At 41.3% G+C, this 14053-nt stretch overlaps 1 protein-coding gene across 2 annotated transcripts; it reads right to left on the bottom strand.

The window, feature by feature from the left end:
* Positions 1-2386: 2386 nt before the first annotated feature.
* On the bottom strand, positions 2387-10665 carry LOC132899944 (histone-lysine N-methyltransferase set-1-like). 2 transcript variants are annotated; one of them, XM_060941988.1, is made up of 10 exons: positions 10598-10665; positions 10183-10251; positions 9103-9217; positions 8762-8923; positions 8445-8637; positions 8173-8274; positions 7192-7290; positions 6777-6963; positions 4330-4437; positions 2387-3347 (listed from the first exon to the last, which is right to left on the bottom strand). In XM_060941988.1, exons 3-8 carry the CDS (start codon positions 9210-9212, stop codon positions 6874-6876), a joined length of 756 nt encoding a protein of 251 aa, XP_060797971.1. In that variant the 5' UTR covers positions 9213-9217; positions 10183-10251; positions 10598-10665; the 3' UTR covers positions 2387-3347; positions 4330-4437; positions 6777-6873. The 2 variants fall into 2 exon arrangements, with proteins under 2 accessions (XP_060797971.1, XP_060797972.1); XM_060941989.1 differs by lacking the exons at positions 2387-3347; positions 4330-4437 and adding an exon at positions 5503-5823.
* Between the last annotated feature and the right edge of the window lie 3388 nt (positions 10666-14053).

The following is a 14053-nucleotide window of genomic DNA, read 5'->3' on the forward strand; positions in this document are numbered from 1 at the left end:
ACCGTTCATAGGAACGTCACCAAAATTGATACACATCATCTACAGACATGGCTGACAAAAGTTGCTAAATACGTTTCACGTAGGGTCAACCGTTCAGAAGTTATACGTCAATCATTTTTCAATGCAGAATTTTACATGCTTCAAAATTCATAACAAATCTTCTAATTGCTCAACACTGCTCATACTTCACACGCAAATCACTCATTGGGCTTCTGACATGTTACCCAATTTCTGTGATGTTTCGCCACTGGGGGCGCTATTTTTGGGCAAAAAATCCAATCTTTACTCAAATTTGGTCAAACTTCACGGCCACCCTCTTACTACCTCCCATGTCATGTATACCACATTTTGGAAATTTTCGTCCATGGGGGGCGCTGTTTTTGGCCCACGCAATTGCTCCAAAACGGGTTTTTGGTAAATAATTCCATAATGCTTTTCCTTCACACCACTACCTTGTGATTGTATGTTGCTGTTGTAGACACTTTTATTTTTCCAACTCATAATCGCTCATGTACAGCATAGCGCCACCTACTGACATGGGAAAAACCAAAAAATTTATTCTTCAAAAATCTATATTTCATTTTCTATTTAGTCAATTGTCATCAAACTTCATACGCAAACTCTTCATAAGTCACCTGACATATACGCCAAATTTTGTGCACTTTCGCCCCTGGGGGTGCTGATTATGGCAAAAATGATATTGCAGCTTCTGATTTGTCAAACTTGGCAAGCAAACTCTTTTCAAGACCCTTATTGAGGCGCTTGCCATGGTCGACAACGCACGATGTACGAGACCCTATTGTTGCCATGTGTCCAATTCTGTGCTTTGTCGCCATTGTGGGAGTAATGTCTCTTGCTGCAGAAGCTGTGGAAGGTATTTTGCAGGGACGCATGCCCCCGCCCCCCTTGGCCGCTGGCGCAAGGGTCCGTCGAGGCCGCTTGCGGCTTTAATTATTCTTCTTCCGTCGTCTTCTTCTTCTTTATTTTTCTCCGCTGTTGGGCCATTTTCGGGGCGCTTGCCATGGGCGAAAATGCACGAAATTTGGCACCAGTTCCGAGAATTGCCACCGCTACTCAGAACCAGAAGCCCAAACTTGGCCGGGGCTCCGGGCCTCTATAGTGCCCCCTAAGTCGTTGTGATTTTGGCCTCCCGCATTAAGGTGCCTGGGTGCCATGTAGTTTGTACTAGTGGCATGCCATTTGGTACCCATATGTATCTCACTAAGCCGGACAAAAATGTAATGCCAATGCATTAGCCACGCCCAACAGGAAGTGAGGTAATTTCACTTTTGTGCGAAATGCATGGCCACGAAGACGGCGCAACTCCTCCTAGACCGTTCATAGGAATGTCACCAAAATTGATACTCATCATCTACAGACATGGCTGACAAAAGTTACTAAATACGTTTCACGTAGGATAAACCGTTCAGAAGTTATACGTCAATCAATTTTCACTTCAAAATTTTACATGCTCAAAAATTCATAAATCTTCTAATTGCTCAAAACTGCTCATACTTCACACGCAAATCACTCATTGGGCTTCTGACATGTTACCCAATTTCTGTGATATTTCGCCACTGGGGGCGCTATTTTGGGGCAAAAATTCCAATCTTTCCTCAAATTTGGTCAAACTTCATGGCCACCCTCTTACTACCTCCCATGTCATGTATACCACATTTTGGAAATTTTCGTCCATGGGGGGCGCTGTTTTTGGCCAACGCAATTGCTCCAAAACGGGTTTTTGGTAAACGATTCCATAATGCTTTTCCTTCACACCACTACCTTGTGATAGTATGTTGCTGTTGTAGACACTTATTTTTCCAACTCATAATCGCTCATGTACAGCATAGCGCCACCTACTGACATGGGAAAAACCAAAAAATTTATTCTTCAAAAATCTATATCTCATCTTCTATTTACTCAATTGTCATCAAACTTCATACGCAAACTCTTCATAGCTCACCTGACATCTACACCAAATTTTGTGCACTTTCACCCCTGGGGGTGCTGGTTATGGCAAAAATGATATTGCAGCTTCTGATCTGTCAAACTTGCCAAGCAAACTCTTTACAAGACCCTTATTGGGGCGCTTGCCATGGTCGACAACGCACGAAATTTGGCTCCTTTTTCTTAGACTGCCACCGCTACTGAGAACCAGAAGCCCAGATCCAGGCGGGCCTCAGGGCCTCTATAGCGCCCCCTAACTCGTTGTGATTTTGGCCTCCCGCATTAAGGTGCCTGGTTGCCATGGAGTTTGTAGTAGTGGCATGCCATTTGGTACGCATATGTATCTCAGTAAGCCGGACAAAAATGTAATGCCAATGCATTAGCCACGCCCAACAGGAAGTGAGGTAATTTCACTTTTGTGCGAAATGCATGGCCACGAACACGGCGCAACTCCTCCTAGACCGTTCATAGGAATGTCACCAAAATTGATACACATGATCTACAGACATGGCTGACAAAAGTTTCTAAATACGTTTCACGTAGCATAAACCGTTCAGAAGTTATACGTCAATCAATTTTCACTGCAAAATTTTACATGCTTAAAAATTCATAAATCTTCTAATTGCTCAAAACTGCTCATACTTCACACGCAAATCACTCATTGGGCTTCTGACATGTTACCCAATTTCTGTGATATTTCGCCACTGGGGGCGCTATTTTTGGGCAAAAAATCCAATCTTTCCTCAAATTTGGTCAAACTTCACGACCACCCTCTTACTACCTCCCATGTCATGTATACCACATTTTGGGGATTTTCGTCCATGGGGGGCGCTGTTTTTGGCCGACGCAATTGCTCCAACATGGGTTTTTGGTAAATAATTCCATAATGCTTTTCCTTCACACCACTACCTTGTGGTTATGTCTCTTGCCGAAGAAGCTGTGGAAGGTATTTCGCAGGGACGCATGCCCCCGCCCCCCTTGGCCGCTGGCGCGAGGGCCCGTCGAGGCTGCTTGCGGCTTTAATTGTGTTTACGCTCCAAATGCTTTGAGATTTTTAGGAAAGAAGACCCGCAATACAGACAGAACTTTTCTTGTTATACAGCCGAGATCCATCTTCTTTCTTTCTGACAGCAGGAATGGATACTGAGGCACTTTCTCCACATTCCTTGCTCGGAGAACATGTGGAGTCAGGAGCACAGACATCTGTTACACTGCTCTTGCTACTGCTTTGACATGGAGTATTGAGAGTCCCCTCCAACAAGGATGGTGGTGATATTTCACAGATCATGCTTCCATCTGTACCATCGGTACTTTCCCCACTTGAAGCTGGAACATATTCTTCTCCACTATCAGGACTAGTGTCAAAAAGCTCCTCAGATCCATCAGGAATGTTCTTTCATCTTCAAGAAATAATTAAAACAGTTAAGATACACAACACAAATACACTCCTCATTCTAACAATTCTCCCACTCCCACCATTTTGTTTATCATGACCTGTACTGTCCCTTTAACAGAAGGCAGCCTGCTGTTGGTGGAACCAGCCAGGCAGCGTTGTTCAATAGTTCTGCAGTGCGATACGATATGCAGCACGTTAAGGGTGGATGTTACCCCGAGCTGAGCGATGTCATTTTGCCGAACGAGCGGCTCTAACGCACTAACAGTCGGTACCCACGGACACCAACGTGCTGTGACCTTAACGCACAGCAGAGAACTAATGACCTGACTAGCCTCACCCAAGACTTGGGTTACACATGTTACCAAGATTTCTAAAAGGTTCCGTAGCAAGAACGATGTCTGTAGACAGGCGTTTTCATACCGTTTCCAGAAGACGACGTCATGTTACAAGGACACACGTTTTACAGCACCATTCGCAGCACTGGGCATTCATGTGCCCATACAAACACGAAGCACAATGAGGCCGTGTTTCACTTGATGAACGCAACCTGGCTGGTTCTGCCTACCAGAGGTATCAGAAGGATCTATAAGGCGGCTCTGGACTGTTCTTGACACCTTCTTTTTTTTTTTTTTTTTTTTTTTTTTTTTTTTAGCAACAAAACAGTAGAAACAGTGCCACGCCAAGCAGGGAAAGCAATGTCACACCAATCAAGGAGATGTTAATGCAGTGTCTGTTTGTCCCGATTGCCGCCCCCCCTTTCCTTTCTTTCATACACCCCTACTACCCACTAAGTGTTAAAAAATAGGGGGAAAAAATATGTACTCTATGGCATCATGTGTTTGAAACGCTCCAGGGAGGGTACACATACAACCTGTTATACAGTTAACTTTACAAATCACTTGACCACTCAAGTAAACACAATTTCACCCTGAAAGTATATAAAGTACATGGCAGCAATGACCGACACATTTGTTGGTGGGACTTACAAAGATGCTTTTGGTTCTCCTAAGCCTTGGTACAATCGTTTGTTCATCATCTCCATGTTTCACACTGGAGTCAGAAAGATCAAGCCCAAAAGGAATCTTCTCTTTGCTCTTCAATAAACAGAATTGAAAACAGTTTGAACAATGTATTATATATTGTAAGTAACAGTTACTGATCTGTATTGCTTAGATTAATCATTAAGATGAAATTTTATTCCGATTGAATCTAGATCAAAGATCTTCGACACAGGTCCTGAAGAGCTACTGTATGTGCAGGCCTTCAAAATATCATGTAATACACATGTATATTTAAGTAATTAAGGACCTGGCAAGCAGGTGATAAGATGAATGAGATGAGCTCGGTTAGGACTGAAGAGACAGCTTCAAGATAAGTAGCTCTCTAGGACCAGAATTAATGATGGTCTACATGTTATCAGAGTATTACAGTGCAAACAGAAAATGCAGCTATTTAGCCTATATACTGTATACTCCAATGCTCTAATTTGCAAGTGTGCTTGCTTATCATATACTAAACTGATCAATAATACAACCAATTGCCAACATTATCAGTTTCTCAGTATAATCAGGGTTCTCACCAGGATTTTTTTTTAGCGTAATGGGTTATGGCGAGGGAGCGTAGCGACCGAGCGGGGGGATGGTGCGGAGATTTTGAAAAATCATGCCCAAAATTGGCCATATTTGACGTTCCTGGAGGGGATAAATTGCATTTTTTATGTTGTATATCCTTGATGGAAAATTGTTACATCTTTGGATCTTGGCAATGTGTTACCTACTGTTGTATTTCACTGAACTACAAAGGGTGTTGTCAAAAGATATGTAAACTCAGACACAACCAAAGAGATAATGAATGTTTTATTGTATTAAGAAATTAAGAAATGCCTGAGCACATAAAAATAAAAAAAAAACAAATTGCATTTTCATTCAGGCATAACATACACCCAGCCCCCTTAATAAATAATTAATATATAATCTAAAACTATTAAATGACATTTAATCTCCTCCTAGCCATTCCCTCCATCCTCTGCCCGTTTACCTGCTACCTCCTTTCCTCTGCCTCCTATGTCCTTTCCTTCATCTCCTCCAACCTCTCTTGTGCCTGTCTCCTTAAAGAAATATAACGATGGATGGCATGCAGGCAGATTACCAGTGTGTTAATGTTAGCCACAGTGGGATCCAGTAAATTAGCGCTAATCATCCGATACGTGCGCCCTGTCATATTGCTAAACCTGCTTACAAAGTAGACGTTTTCATTCATCAAAGGGCTTTGGGTTAAGTTTTCAAGCGTGATGGAAAACCTGTAGAAGTGGTGCACTTACATTTCTAACTGTGAAGAAAGAGCGAATGTCTCTTTTTTTGCGAGGGGGTCCGTCATCCATTGTCATTCACCGAAGTCCAGTTCAAGAGAAAGTTATCGCCAGGATCTCTCTCTCTCTCTCTCTCTCTCTCTCTCGGAACTGATTTCCAGGCATGGGTTTCCTAACAAACGTAGGCTGATTTTGACACCTTGAAAACTGCTCAAGTGCGCAGGAAAAAAAAAAACTTTTGGCGATGGTGATGAACAACTGAAAACAACCGTTACGCTATATTAAAAATTTAGCGTAGCGGGGGGAAATTACCGTTGCGGTCTGAAATTTTAGCGTAGCGGGCCGCAACCATATAAAGCGCTGGCGAGAACCCTGATAATGAAAATGGTGAGCAGTCACCAAATAGTAACCACAGCTAAAACATACAAATTTTAAAACATGATTCAAATTTGTCAGAGGGTCATGTCGGTTAGGATGGCAGTGTCTTGCTAGTTGTAGGTCGATTATTTTTATTTTTTTTTAAAAATCCAATCATTTGATTGGACCGTGAGGAAAACTTAGAAAATAACTTGTATAAACGAGACCCTATGGGCATGGGTCCAGAGCCTCTGCTGGAATCAAATGTTGGTGTAGGATGGGGTGGCTGGCCTGGCTAGGTGGAAGCTGCCAAAATCAAAAGTGGAACGGATACAATAGAGGCCTGCCACTTTTTAATAAAAGAATGGAAAGAACAGGCAGAATACACATATGGAAATACAATGTCATGATTCCCCTTGACTCATATTGTTTTTACCATGAGATTCCATGTTTATAAGTACATGGGAGTGAATAGCTTGATTTGGCTTTGAGTGCTCCAAGTAGGAAATGAGTTATATAAATAAAAATGGATTTGATTGAAAGTGGATTGGCATTTGTGCTGTGTCACCCAAGCCATTTCATTTTCATGCATTTGAAAATCTTTTGCGGTTAAAATAAATAAATAAATAACATAATGAAACAGTGAATGTGCACTTCAAAATTCTATTCTATCAAAATAGTGACAGGTTGAAAAGCGGTTGTGTCTGGTGTTTAGTGGCAGGTCGCTATTGCTGAAATTACTTAAGTTGATAGAAAGGACAAAGATACCTTTATGGTGGATGGGGGAACATCTTCATTCATAGCGCTGGAACTGATGGCTGATTCGCTGGAGTCTGAGTAGTTTACCAAGCTGAACTTGGCTTCTTCAAAAATCTTTGTCTTGCAACACCACACTGGAGCTGCATACAGAGGAGCTAGTCTCTAAATCCTTGACAAATGAGTCTCCACTGCCACCCTAAAACATCAAAAGGAATTCAGATTATAAAGACTGGACGTTTCCAATCAAACCAAAAACAAATTGGGAGGGGTCAAATGGAAGGTTCAGACTGAATCTGTTATAGATGCAAGCATCCTGAATTAAATTACCAGAGCCTTTAGGTGTCGCTGCAAAATTGTTAATGCAATCATCAGAGTCATCTTAAGCATGTCTTGTCACAATCCATGGCTGGTAACAGATTCTTACCTGCAAGCTGAGGGGTGAAACCTCTTCCTGTTGCATCACTCGGTTGGAGCTGCATGGCAAAATGTGGTTCTCCACGGCTATGTCAGAGTCTCCATCACCCTAAAATATGAATTAGAACCAGTAATTCACAACTGGTACGTGTAGCACTCACCATACGACACAACAGCTATACAGTACCATGTATCTTCTACTGGGTTGAAAATCGGCCAGTGAGCAACTCATTTTAGCTCTCAATCAGTCAAGCACACCAAGTCATACCCAACCTCCTGTTTTAGCAGAAATACAACCCTGAAGAACATTAACATCAGCCTTATTTCAAGTATACATTTAGAGCATCATACTTTATCAACTTATGTTCACTATGTGTGTATGGCCCACATGTGATATTGAGCTGTGATGTACTTCTCAGCATGTGTTGTGTTAAAAGAACTGCTTAAAAAGCACCACCACTTCAGTGTGCAGTCAATGTACAGTGTAAAGTCAGTGATCCAAGAATTGCTTGTAAGCATGTGGGTTGTGTTAACAAGGTTACATTCTAGCAGAGTTTGGCTGCCCAAGTACACGTCCTTCTCTGCATTCTATCTTTTACATGGTGCACATAAGGTTACACCAGAGATGGTGTGTGTCACCTGTATTATCAGTAACGTTGAGTGGGGGCTGGGTACAGGTACCCCACAAGACTACACCTGAAACAGTGTGTCTCACCTGTAATATCATTAACTTTGAATGGGAGCTGCGTGCAGGTACCCCACAAGACTACACCTGAGAGAGTGTGTGTCACCAGAATTATCAATAACTTTGAGTGGGGGATGGGTACAGGTACCCCACAAGGCTGCACCTGAGACTGTGTGTGTGTAAGCAAGAACCACATCTGAGCAAACCAGCCCACTAATCCTCACAACTGACATTACCCCATCATGTGGTCTTAAACCTCATTCAGAAGTATCTAAACACAATCCATGTCTGGTAACAGATTCTTACCTGCAAGCTGAGGGGTGAAACCTCTTCCTGTTGTACCACTGGGTTGGAGCTGCATGGCAAAATGTGGTTCTCCACGGCTATGTCAGAAGAGTCTCCACCACCCTAAAATATGAATTAGAACCAGTAATTCAGAAACCTGCAATGCATGAGTAGTTCAATGGCATGTTTGGAAGTATTTGCTACACAGCTTGTAGGCAGCAGTCGGTCAAAAGATGTTGACAAATATAATACATAAAACATATACAGAGGCACATCCATAGTCACTGACAAACCTTTTCTCTCCATGGCCAATTGCTGTCTCCGTAGTCGTAAGTAATCTCCTCTCCCCTGTGTATGTCTCTAGCAGCGAACAAACAGAGGTGTGGCTTTCCCCCAACTAATACCCTTTTCATTCTGCAATTTGGATGAACATGATCATTGTTGACCAGCCTTCCCAATGAGCCATCTTCCATTGCAGCATCAATGCTTCAAAAGAGACAAAAAGTGTCACAATGACTTAGTCAAGCAGGACATTAGGCCAAGATACTGATTATTGGAAGCTACTGTCCCAGGATCAGAAATTAACACCCAACATACAGTACATGCTTACCACCATTTCTTGCCATGCCACATAAAGTCGAACATGAAGACTAAGCATTGTGTATTGTATATCCTCCTCCTCCTCCTCTCTGATTCCTTTAAGTAGATAAATTGTCCTCTGTATTCAACAACAAAGTCTACCTTCTGAAAAGGTGACAAGGCAAATACACCCCTGCCTGTTCACAGAAGTAGGAGTTAGTAAAAAAAAAAAAAAAAGGTATTGCCCATGTTGGCAACATAGTGCAGGCTGCAAAAAGAACCCTCAATTCCCCTATAACACATGTAATATAAATATCCCAAGCAGATATCTACAGTACTAAATACAAATTAATACTGACTACAGAGACACACTTGCCTTTGGTGGGGTTTATGTATTGAACATCCAACATGGCAGTCTGGACTGTCCTACTGACTGCATGTAGTTCTGCAACAGTCTGAGGGCTTACCCTCCTCCTCGCCATTTTATCTGCAGAATGGATAATATAACACATGGAGTCTAATGGAGGTTGTGTGACCGAAAACGTCTAACACATTTTTACTTGTAACTTCATTTTATTAGATGTTCACATGAAATTTGAACAGATGGTGTCTATTAGTTCTTTACAATGAAATTATGAAAAGTGGCATTTTTTTGATGGAGTGGCCACCAGGTCTATGGTACATGGGTGAAAATAACTGATGAGCAGAGCCTCCCTTCGTTAAGACGGAGATGGACAAATATATTCCCACCAGGCGGAGAGGAGTACATGTTTTGGCATATGCATAGGCAGAGCACTGCGCAGCGTGGAACACGATTTTCAGTCTGAATGCTAGGCGCGTGCAGCTGCTTTGTCATCATACCTACATTAGTGATTTATATTTACCTCGTTGTACACAACATAACACTCAAAGATTATATTACTAATGACATCTGCCAACATTCGACTGGTCAAAGTCATGCTCATGTTATTGAAGCAACTTTCCAGTATTGTTACATGCTGCTACTGACGAAATACACTAATTTAATCTCTCAAATACTACAATAAACAAAACAATTGATATCCGAGTGTATTCTGAATAACGTCACAATATTTATGGCAAAATGATTTTGAAATAAAATGGTATACTAGCGTTGGCATTAACTTCATCACGTCATGCTTCCCTGCATTGTATGGCCATGAAAGGCAACTTTTAACACCAGAAATTCGCAAACGTACACGTTGTTACCAATGTCCATTGGTTCACATTACAAGAATAAATTTCACACCGAAATTACTGAAAGGCTTACGTGGAAAACCTCGTTTGCAGTTATCCCTCTCGGTCTTTGCTTCCAGTTTAGCTTCTTGTACTGTGAACCAATTAACATTGCTAACAACACGTGTATGTTTGCGAAGCAATGCACTGAAGTCTGGACGCGAGGCTTGGTTAATAACAAAACTAACAAAAACCTACCTTTGTCCTTATTTCATTTCAGCTGGTGGAATTTGGCATTGTCTTCCATCAAACGTTTTCCCAATAGAGCTGATTGAGAACACATGCATGGCAATTGGTTAGCTAGCCTTGCTCCGTTAATAGCTAAGAAAATACATGTAGGCTAAATTGATTAGTAAATGTAGGCTATCTAGTCTAATATTAGCTCCCTTGCTAGCTAGCTTATTGCTTAGAAAATATCAGACACAGCATTTGGTTAGCTAAGCTAACACATTGCATTTCTATTAAGTCAGCTAGTCTAACATTCGTTAAAAATAAGATATAGCCTATATATGAACTGCAGAGAAGGCTAAGCTTATATGCTTGCTTGTTCTACCTTCAAAACATTTATATAAGTCTTATAATTAAGCTAGAATTGTGCATATTTTTGTATTACCTTTGCCTTGACTTCGTAGAAGTTTGCCTTTTGTTCTTCAATGTGTATCATCTCACGTGACGCACAAGTCCGTGTTTGATTGGTGGGTGGAGTGTGTGAAGTGTGCTTATTCGGAGCAAAAAAGTGAAGCTGTAGTACCCTTTTTGGTCTGTAGAGGGCCAATCTTAAGCACACTTGAGCACATATTGTTAGGTTTTTGTGATGTGTGGGGGATTTTTTTTTTTTTTCCCTTCAAATTTTTGTACTAGACACATCAGCAACGCCTCCTCTATCCATTTCAACGATTTTCCTTGTGGGGTCCAGGATTTTGGACAGGATTGTGCAGTCAGGAATTGCTCAGCTACCCCCCCCCCCCCCCCCCCCCCCCCACACACACACACACACACACACACAATGGACAATGAAACTGCACTGTATATTAGCCTTCATGATTAAACATGTATATTTATAATGATATAGTCTGTTGTATGTTCTAATTCAGTATGCAGTGCTTGCTTGCTTCCAACTCTGACGCACTATTTTAGGAGACACTGGAAGTGGTGCAGGGTCCAGGCGTTCTCTGTAGCAATGCATGCATCTCATAGTGTATCTAAGTTGGAAGCCATAGAAGTTGTGGCAGCCAAGTTGTTGCAAAAGTTGACTATAATGTTAAATTCAAAGCCTATAATGTGACCATTAACTATCCTTAAATCTACCAGGATGTAATTACAGTAAGTTGTCTTGTTGCGGCAGGGGATAAGGTACTGGGTTGCCAAATCGATACAGATAAAGCATGGACATGAGAAGGTCAAACCCATTCTGATGCCGAGTTACAAAAATGGAAATGAATGAAAGAGGAAGCTGTCATCTGCATTATTGCAGATTATGAACAGGCTTATATCTTTGTATTAAGGCTAAACTTTCTTAGGTTTGAATTTGTTAGCCACTTGGACAATGGGCTATACACTTCTGCGCTGCTTCAATAAATATTTTACAATGAGATCAGCATAAAGTTCACTTTTCTTCATCTTATTGTCAGTGCATCACAAATTGGGTGTCATTTCAGTTTGACTGAAAGTTCAGTGTGACTATCTAGTAAACCATTCTGCAATGGTCTGCTACAGCTAACAAAATAAATAAAAAAAAAACTAGTTTGATTTTGTAGATTAGACATAAACAGCTCATGCAATCAACGCTTGTTGTGCTGCGATGGCCTGGATCATCACGAAGATGGCACAAGTTCTTTGAAAAGAATCTCTAATACACATCACCGCCTTAAATGACTGTCTAATGCCCGATATTAAACCAACTGGAGCACCGTGCCACTTCAAACATTTAACACTGACTTGAATTACACGCCCTCGCTGCTGTCTGTTCTTCACAAATATGCTGCCACATTCGCTCGCGTTAAAATTACACATCGTTTTGATTTCCAAAAATCCTCGGAAGTGGCCATGTTAACTGGCGTTTGTTTCTGTGAGCAGGATTGCTACATAATAAGGTCCACAGACCTCTTTCGCAAACCCTCCAAGAAGCGAACAGGTTAGAAAACCGGCTAGTCTTTGCACGCGTCGGACCAACGTGTTCTTGATATCTGGGAAGCTAATGTTAGCTCAGAGAGAACGTGGTTCTCAGTCAGCAAAATGCACACCTAGTCAAAAATGACTCGACATGCCACCATTTCAGACAATCATTCAAATGTTGTCTGCCGACATGTTAGAATCCCAAACAGTCATTTGATAGTAAAATGTACGCCACGGGCATGAAGGCTAACTGCTACCCTGCAGCTTGCTAAGCCTTAACCTAGCGGTGTTGCATCAAGCTGCAATAGTATCAGTATAGATTAAAACTAAAAAAACAAAACCATCCATGCATTAACATCATTCATAATAACACAACTGTTTTAATGTCTACGTCTACTCGCTTGCTTGTACATGTATGGTACTGTCAATACCTCGGAAACGACTCCAGGGATTTGATGGAAATAAAATCGTGACCTTACCTTCACGATGAGAAAATCAAAATGGCCGTTCGACGTCATCAGACGCTTCTTCCAAAGCAGCTCGACTGCACACTTTTTTGCCTCTGCTACTGGCTTCGTGATTTGGCTCTTAGATTCTGATCGGTAGCCAGTCAGTCAACAAGAATAGCCTAGTTTTGCAGAACAAATTGCAGGTGCACTACAATTGTCGTTCATTTGATTCACCTCTGCCTGTTCATTGCATGTGTTTAGATAGCCTACTAAGATATTTTACCCTGTGTTTTGAGTGACTTCATTGATTCAATCGATAAACATTTGATTGCTCACACCCTTTCAGATTCAAAGTTTAACTTTCCCAATGTCAAACACCAAAAGGTACTATTTAGCAAGCGGCATTTGTCAGTGTAATTCACAGTGCAGCTGCTTTAATGCAAAAGACCAAATTCAGTCAGAATAAAAACGTCACTTTATTACACAGTAAGAGCATCAAACATGCATATAAAAACAGTAAGAACTTCAAACGCGCATATGAAATGAACAGTAAGAGCATCAAACAGGCATATGAAATGAACAGTCAAACATGCATTTGAAGAGAGCATAGAACGCCGCATGAACATGATCGCAAACAACTTTCTTAAGCGCGCAGTAACAGAAGTTGCCCTTGCACCGTTGCATCGCTCTTGCTGTTCTTCGTTCAGCCTGTGTCCACAGCGTACATTTAGATACTTGGCCCAGTGTACATTTGTTGTAAGTAAATTGATTTGAGTGATAAAACACAACAGAAGAGAACAATTACTTTTGCTATGTTTTTCATGTGCCCTCGTCCATCAATCGATTATACTGTAATGCGGGTATGCAAACTAAACAATATTCAAACGAAGGGAGAAATATGGAATACACCTTTTCACGCAGAAAGCTGAAGAATTTAGGCTACATTCATTGAGGAAACCTGTACATTTTATTGCACATGGACTTTGCAATATTTTGGCTCACTGAAGACCACCTTTAGCTTAATTGTCCACTCATACCTGCTTAGGTGTCATTTTATTTTACCTAACGAAATTCAAAATATTGGACATTATTTGATTCAACCCATGCCAAGATTTAATTGTTCACACCAGTTCAAATTTAAATTTTCTCAGTGTCAAAGACCGAAGGTGAATTAGCGTACTTTATGAGCAATTGCATTTGTCAGTGGTTAAACCATGCAGTACACCTGCTAGAATAAAAGACCAAGTTCAGAACAAAAACGTCACTTTATTAAACAGTAAGAGCATCAAACATGCATATGAAAAGAACAGTGAGAGCACCAAATGCCCATATGAAATGAACAGTAAGAGCATCAAATATGCATTTGAAAAGAGCATAGAATGCCACCCGAACATAAAAGGAACAAGCGTTCGAACATTAGCACACAACTGACAAGCCCCAACGACCGTTAGGCCGTCACCCCTCAATGTCCTCAGGATCCCCAAACAGGCCATCCAGACCAAAGT

The sequence above is a fragment of the Neoarius graeffei genome, chromosome 16 (assembly GCF_027579695.1).
Source record: "Neoarius graeffei isolate fNeoGra1 chromosome 16, fNeoGra1.pri, whole genome shotgun sequence".
Taxonomy (NCBI): Eukaryota; Metazoa; Chordata; class Actinopteri; order Siluriformes; family Ariidae; genus Neoarius; species Neoarius graeffei.

What these genes read in the sequence shown, in the direction of transcription:
- LOC132899944 (XM_060941988.1), bottom strand. Translation starts at nt 9,212, where the DNA reads ATGGCGAGGAGGAGGGTAAGCCCTCAGACTGTTGCAGAACTACATGCA. An exon ending in TGGCATGGCAAGAAATGGTG is followed by an intron (nt 8,638 to 8,761) that starts GTAAGCATGTAC and finishes TCTCTTTTGAAG; the next exon opens with CATTGATGCTGCAATGGAAG. An exon ending in ATTGGCCATGGAGAGAAAAG is followed by an intron (nt 8,275 to 8,444) that starts GTTTGTCAGTGA and finishes TTCATATTTTAG; the next exon opens with GGTGGTGGAGACTCTTCTGA.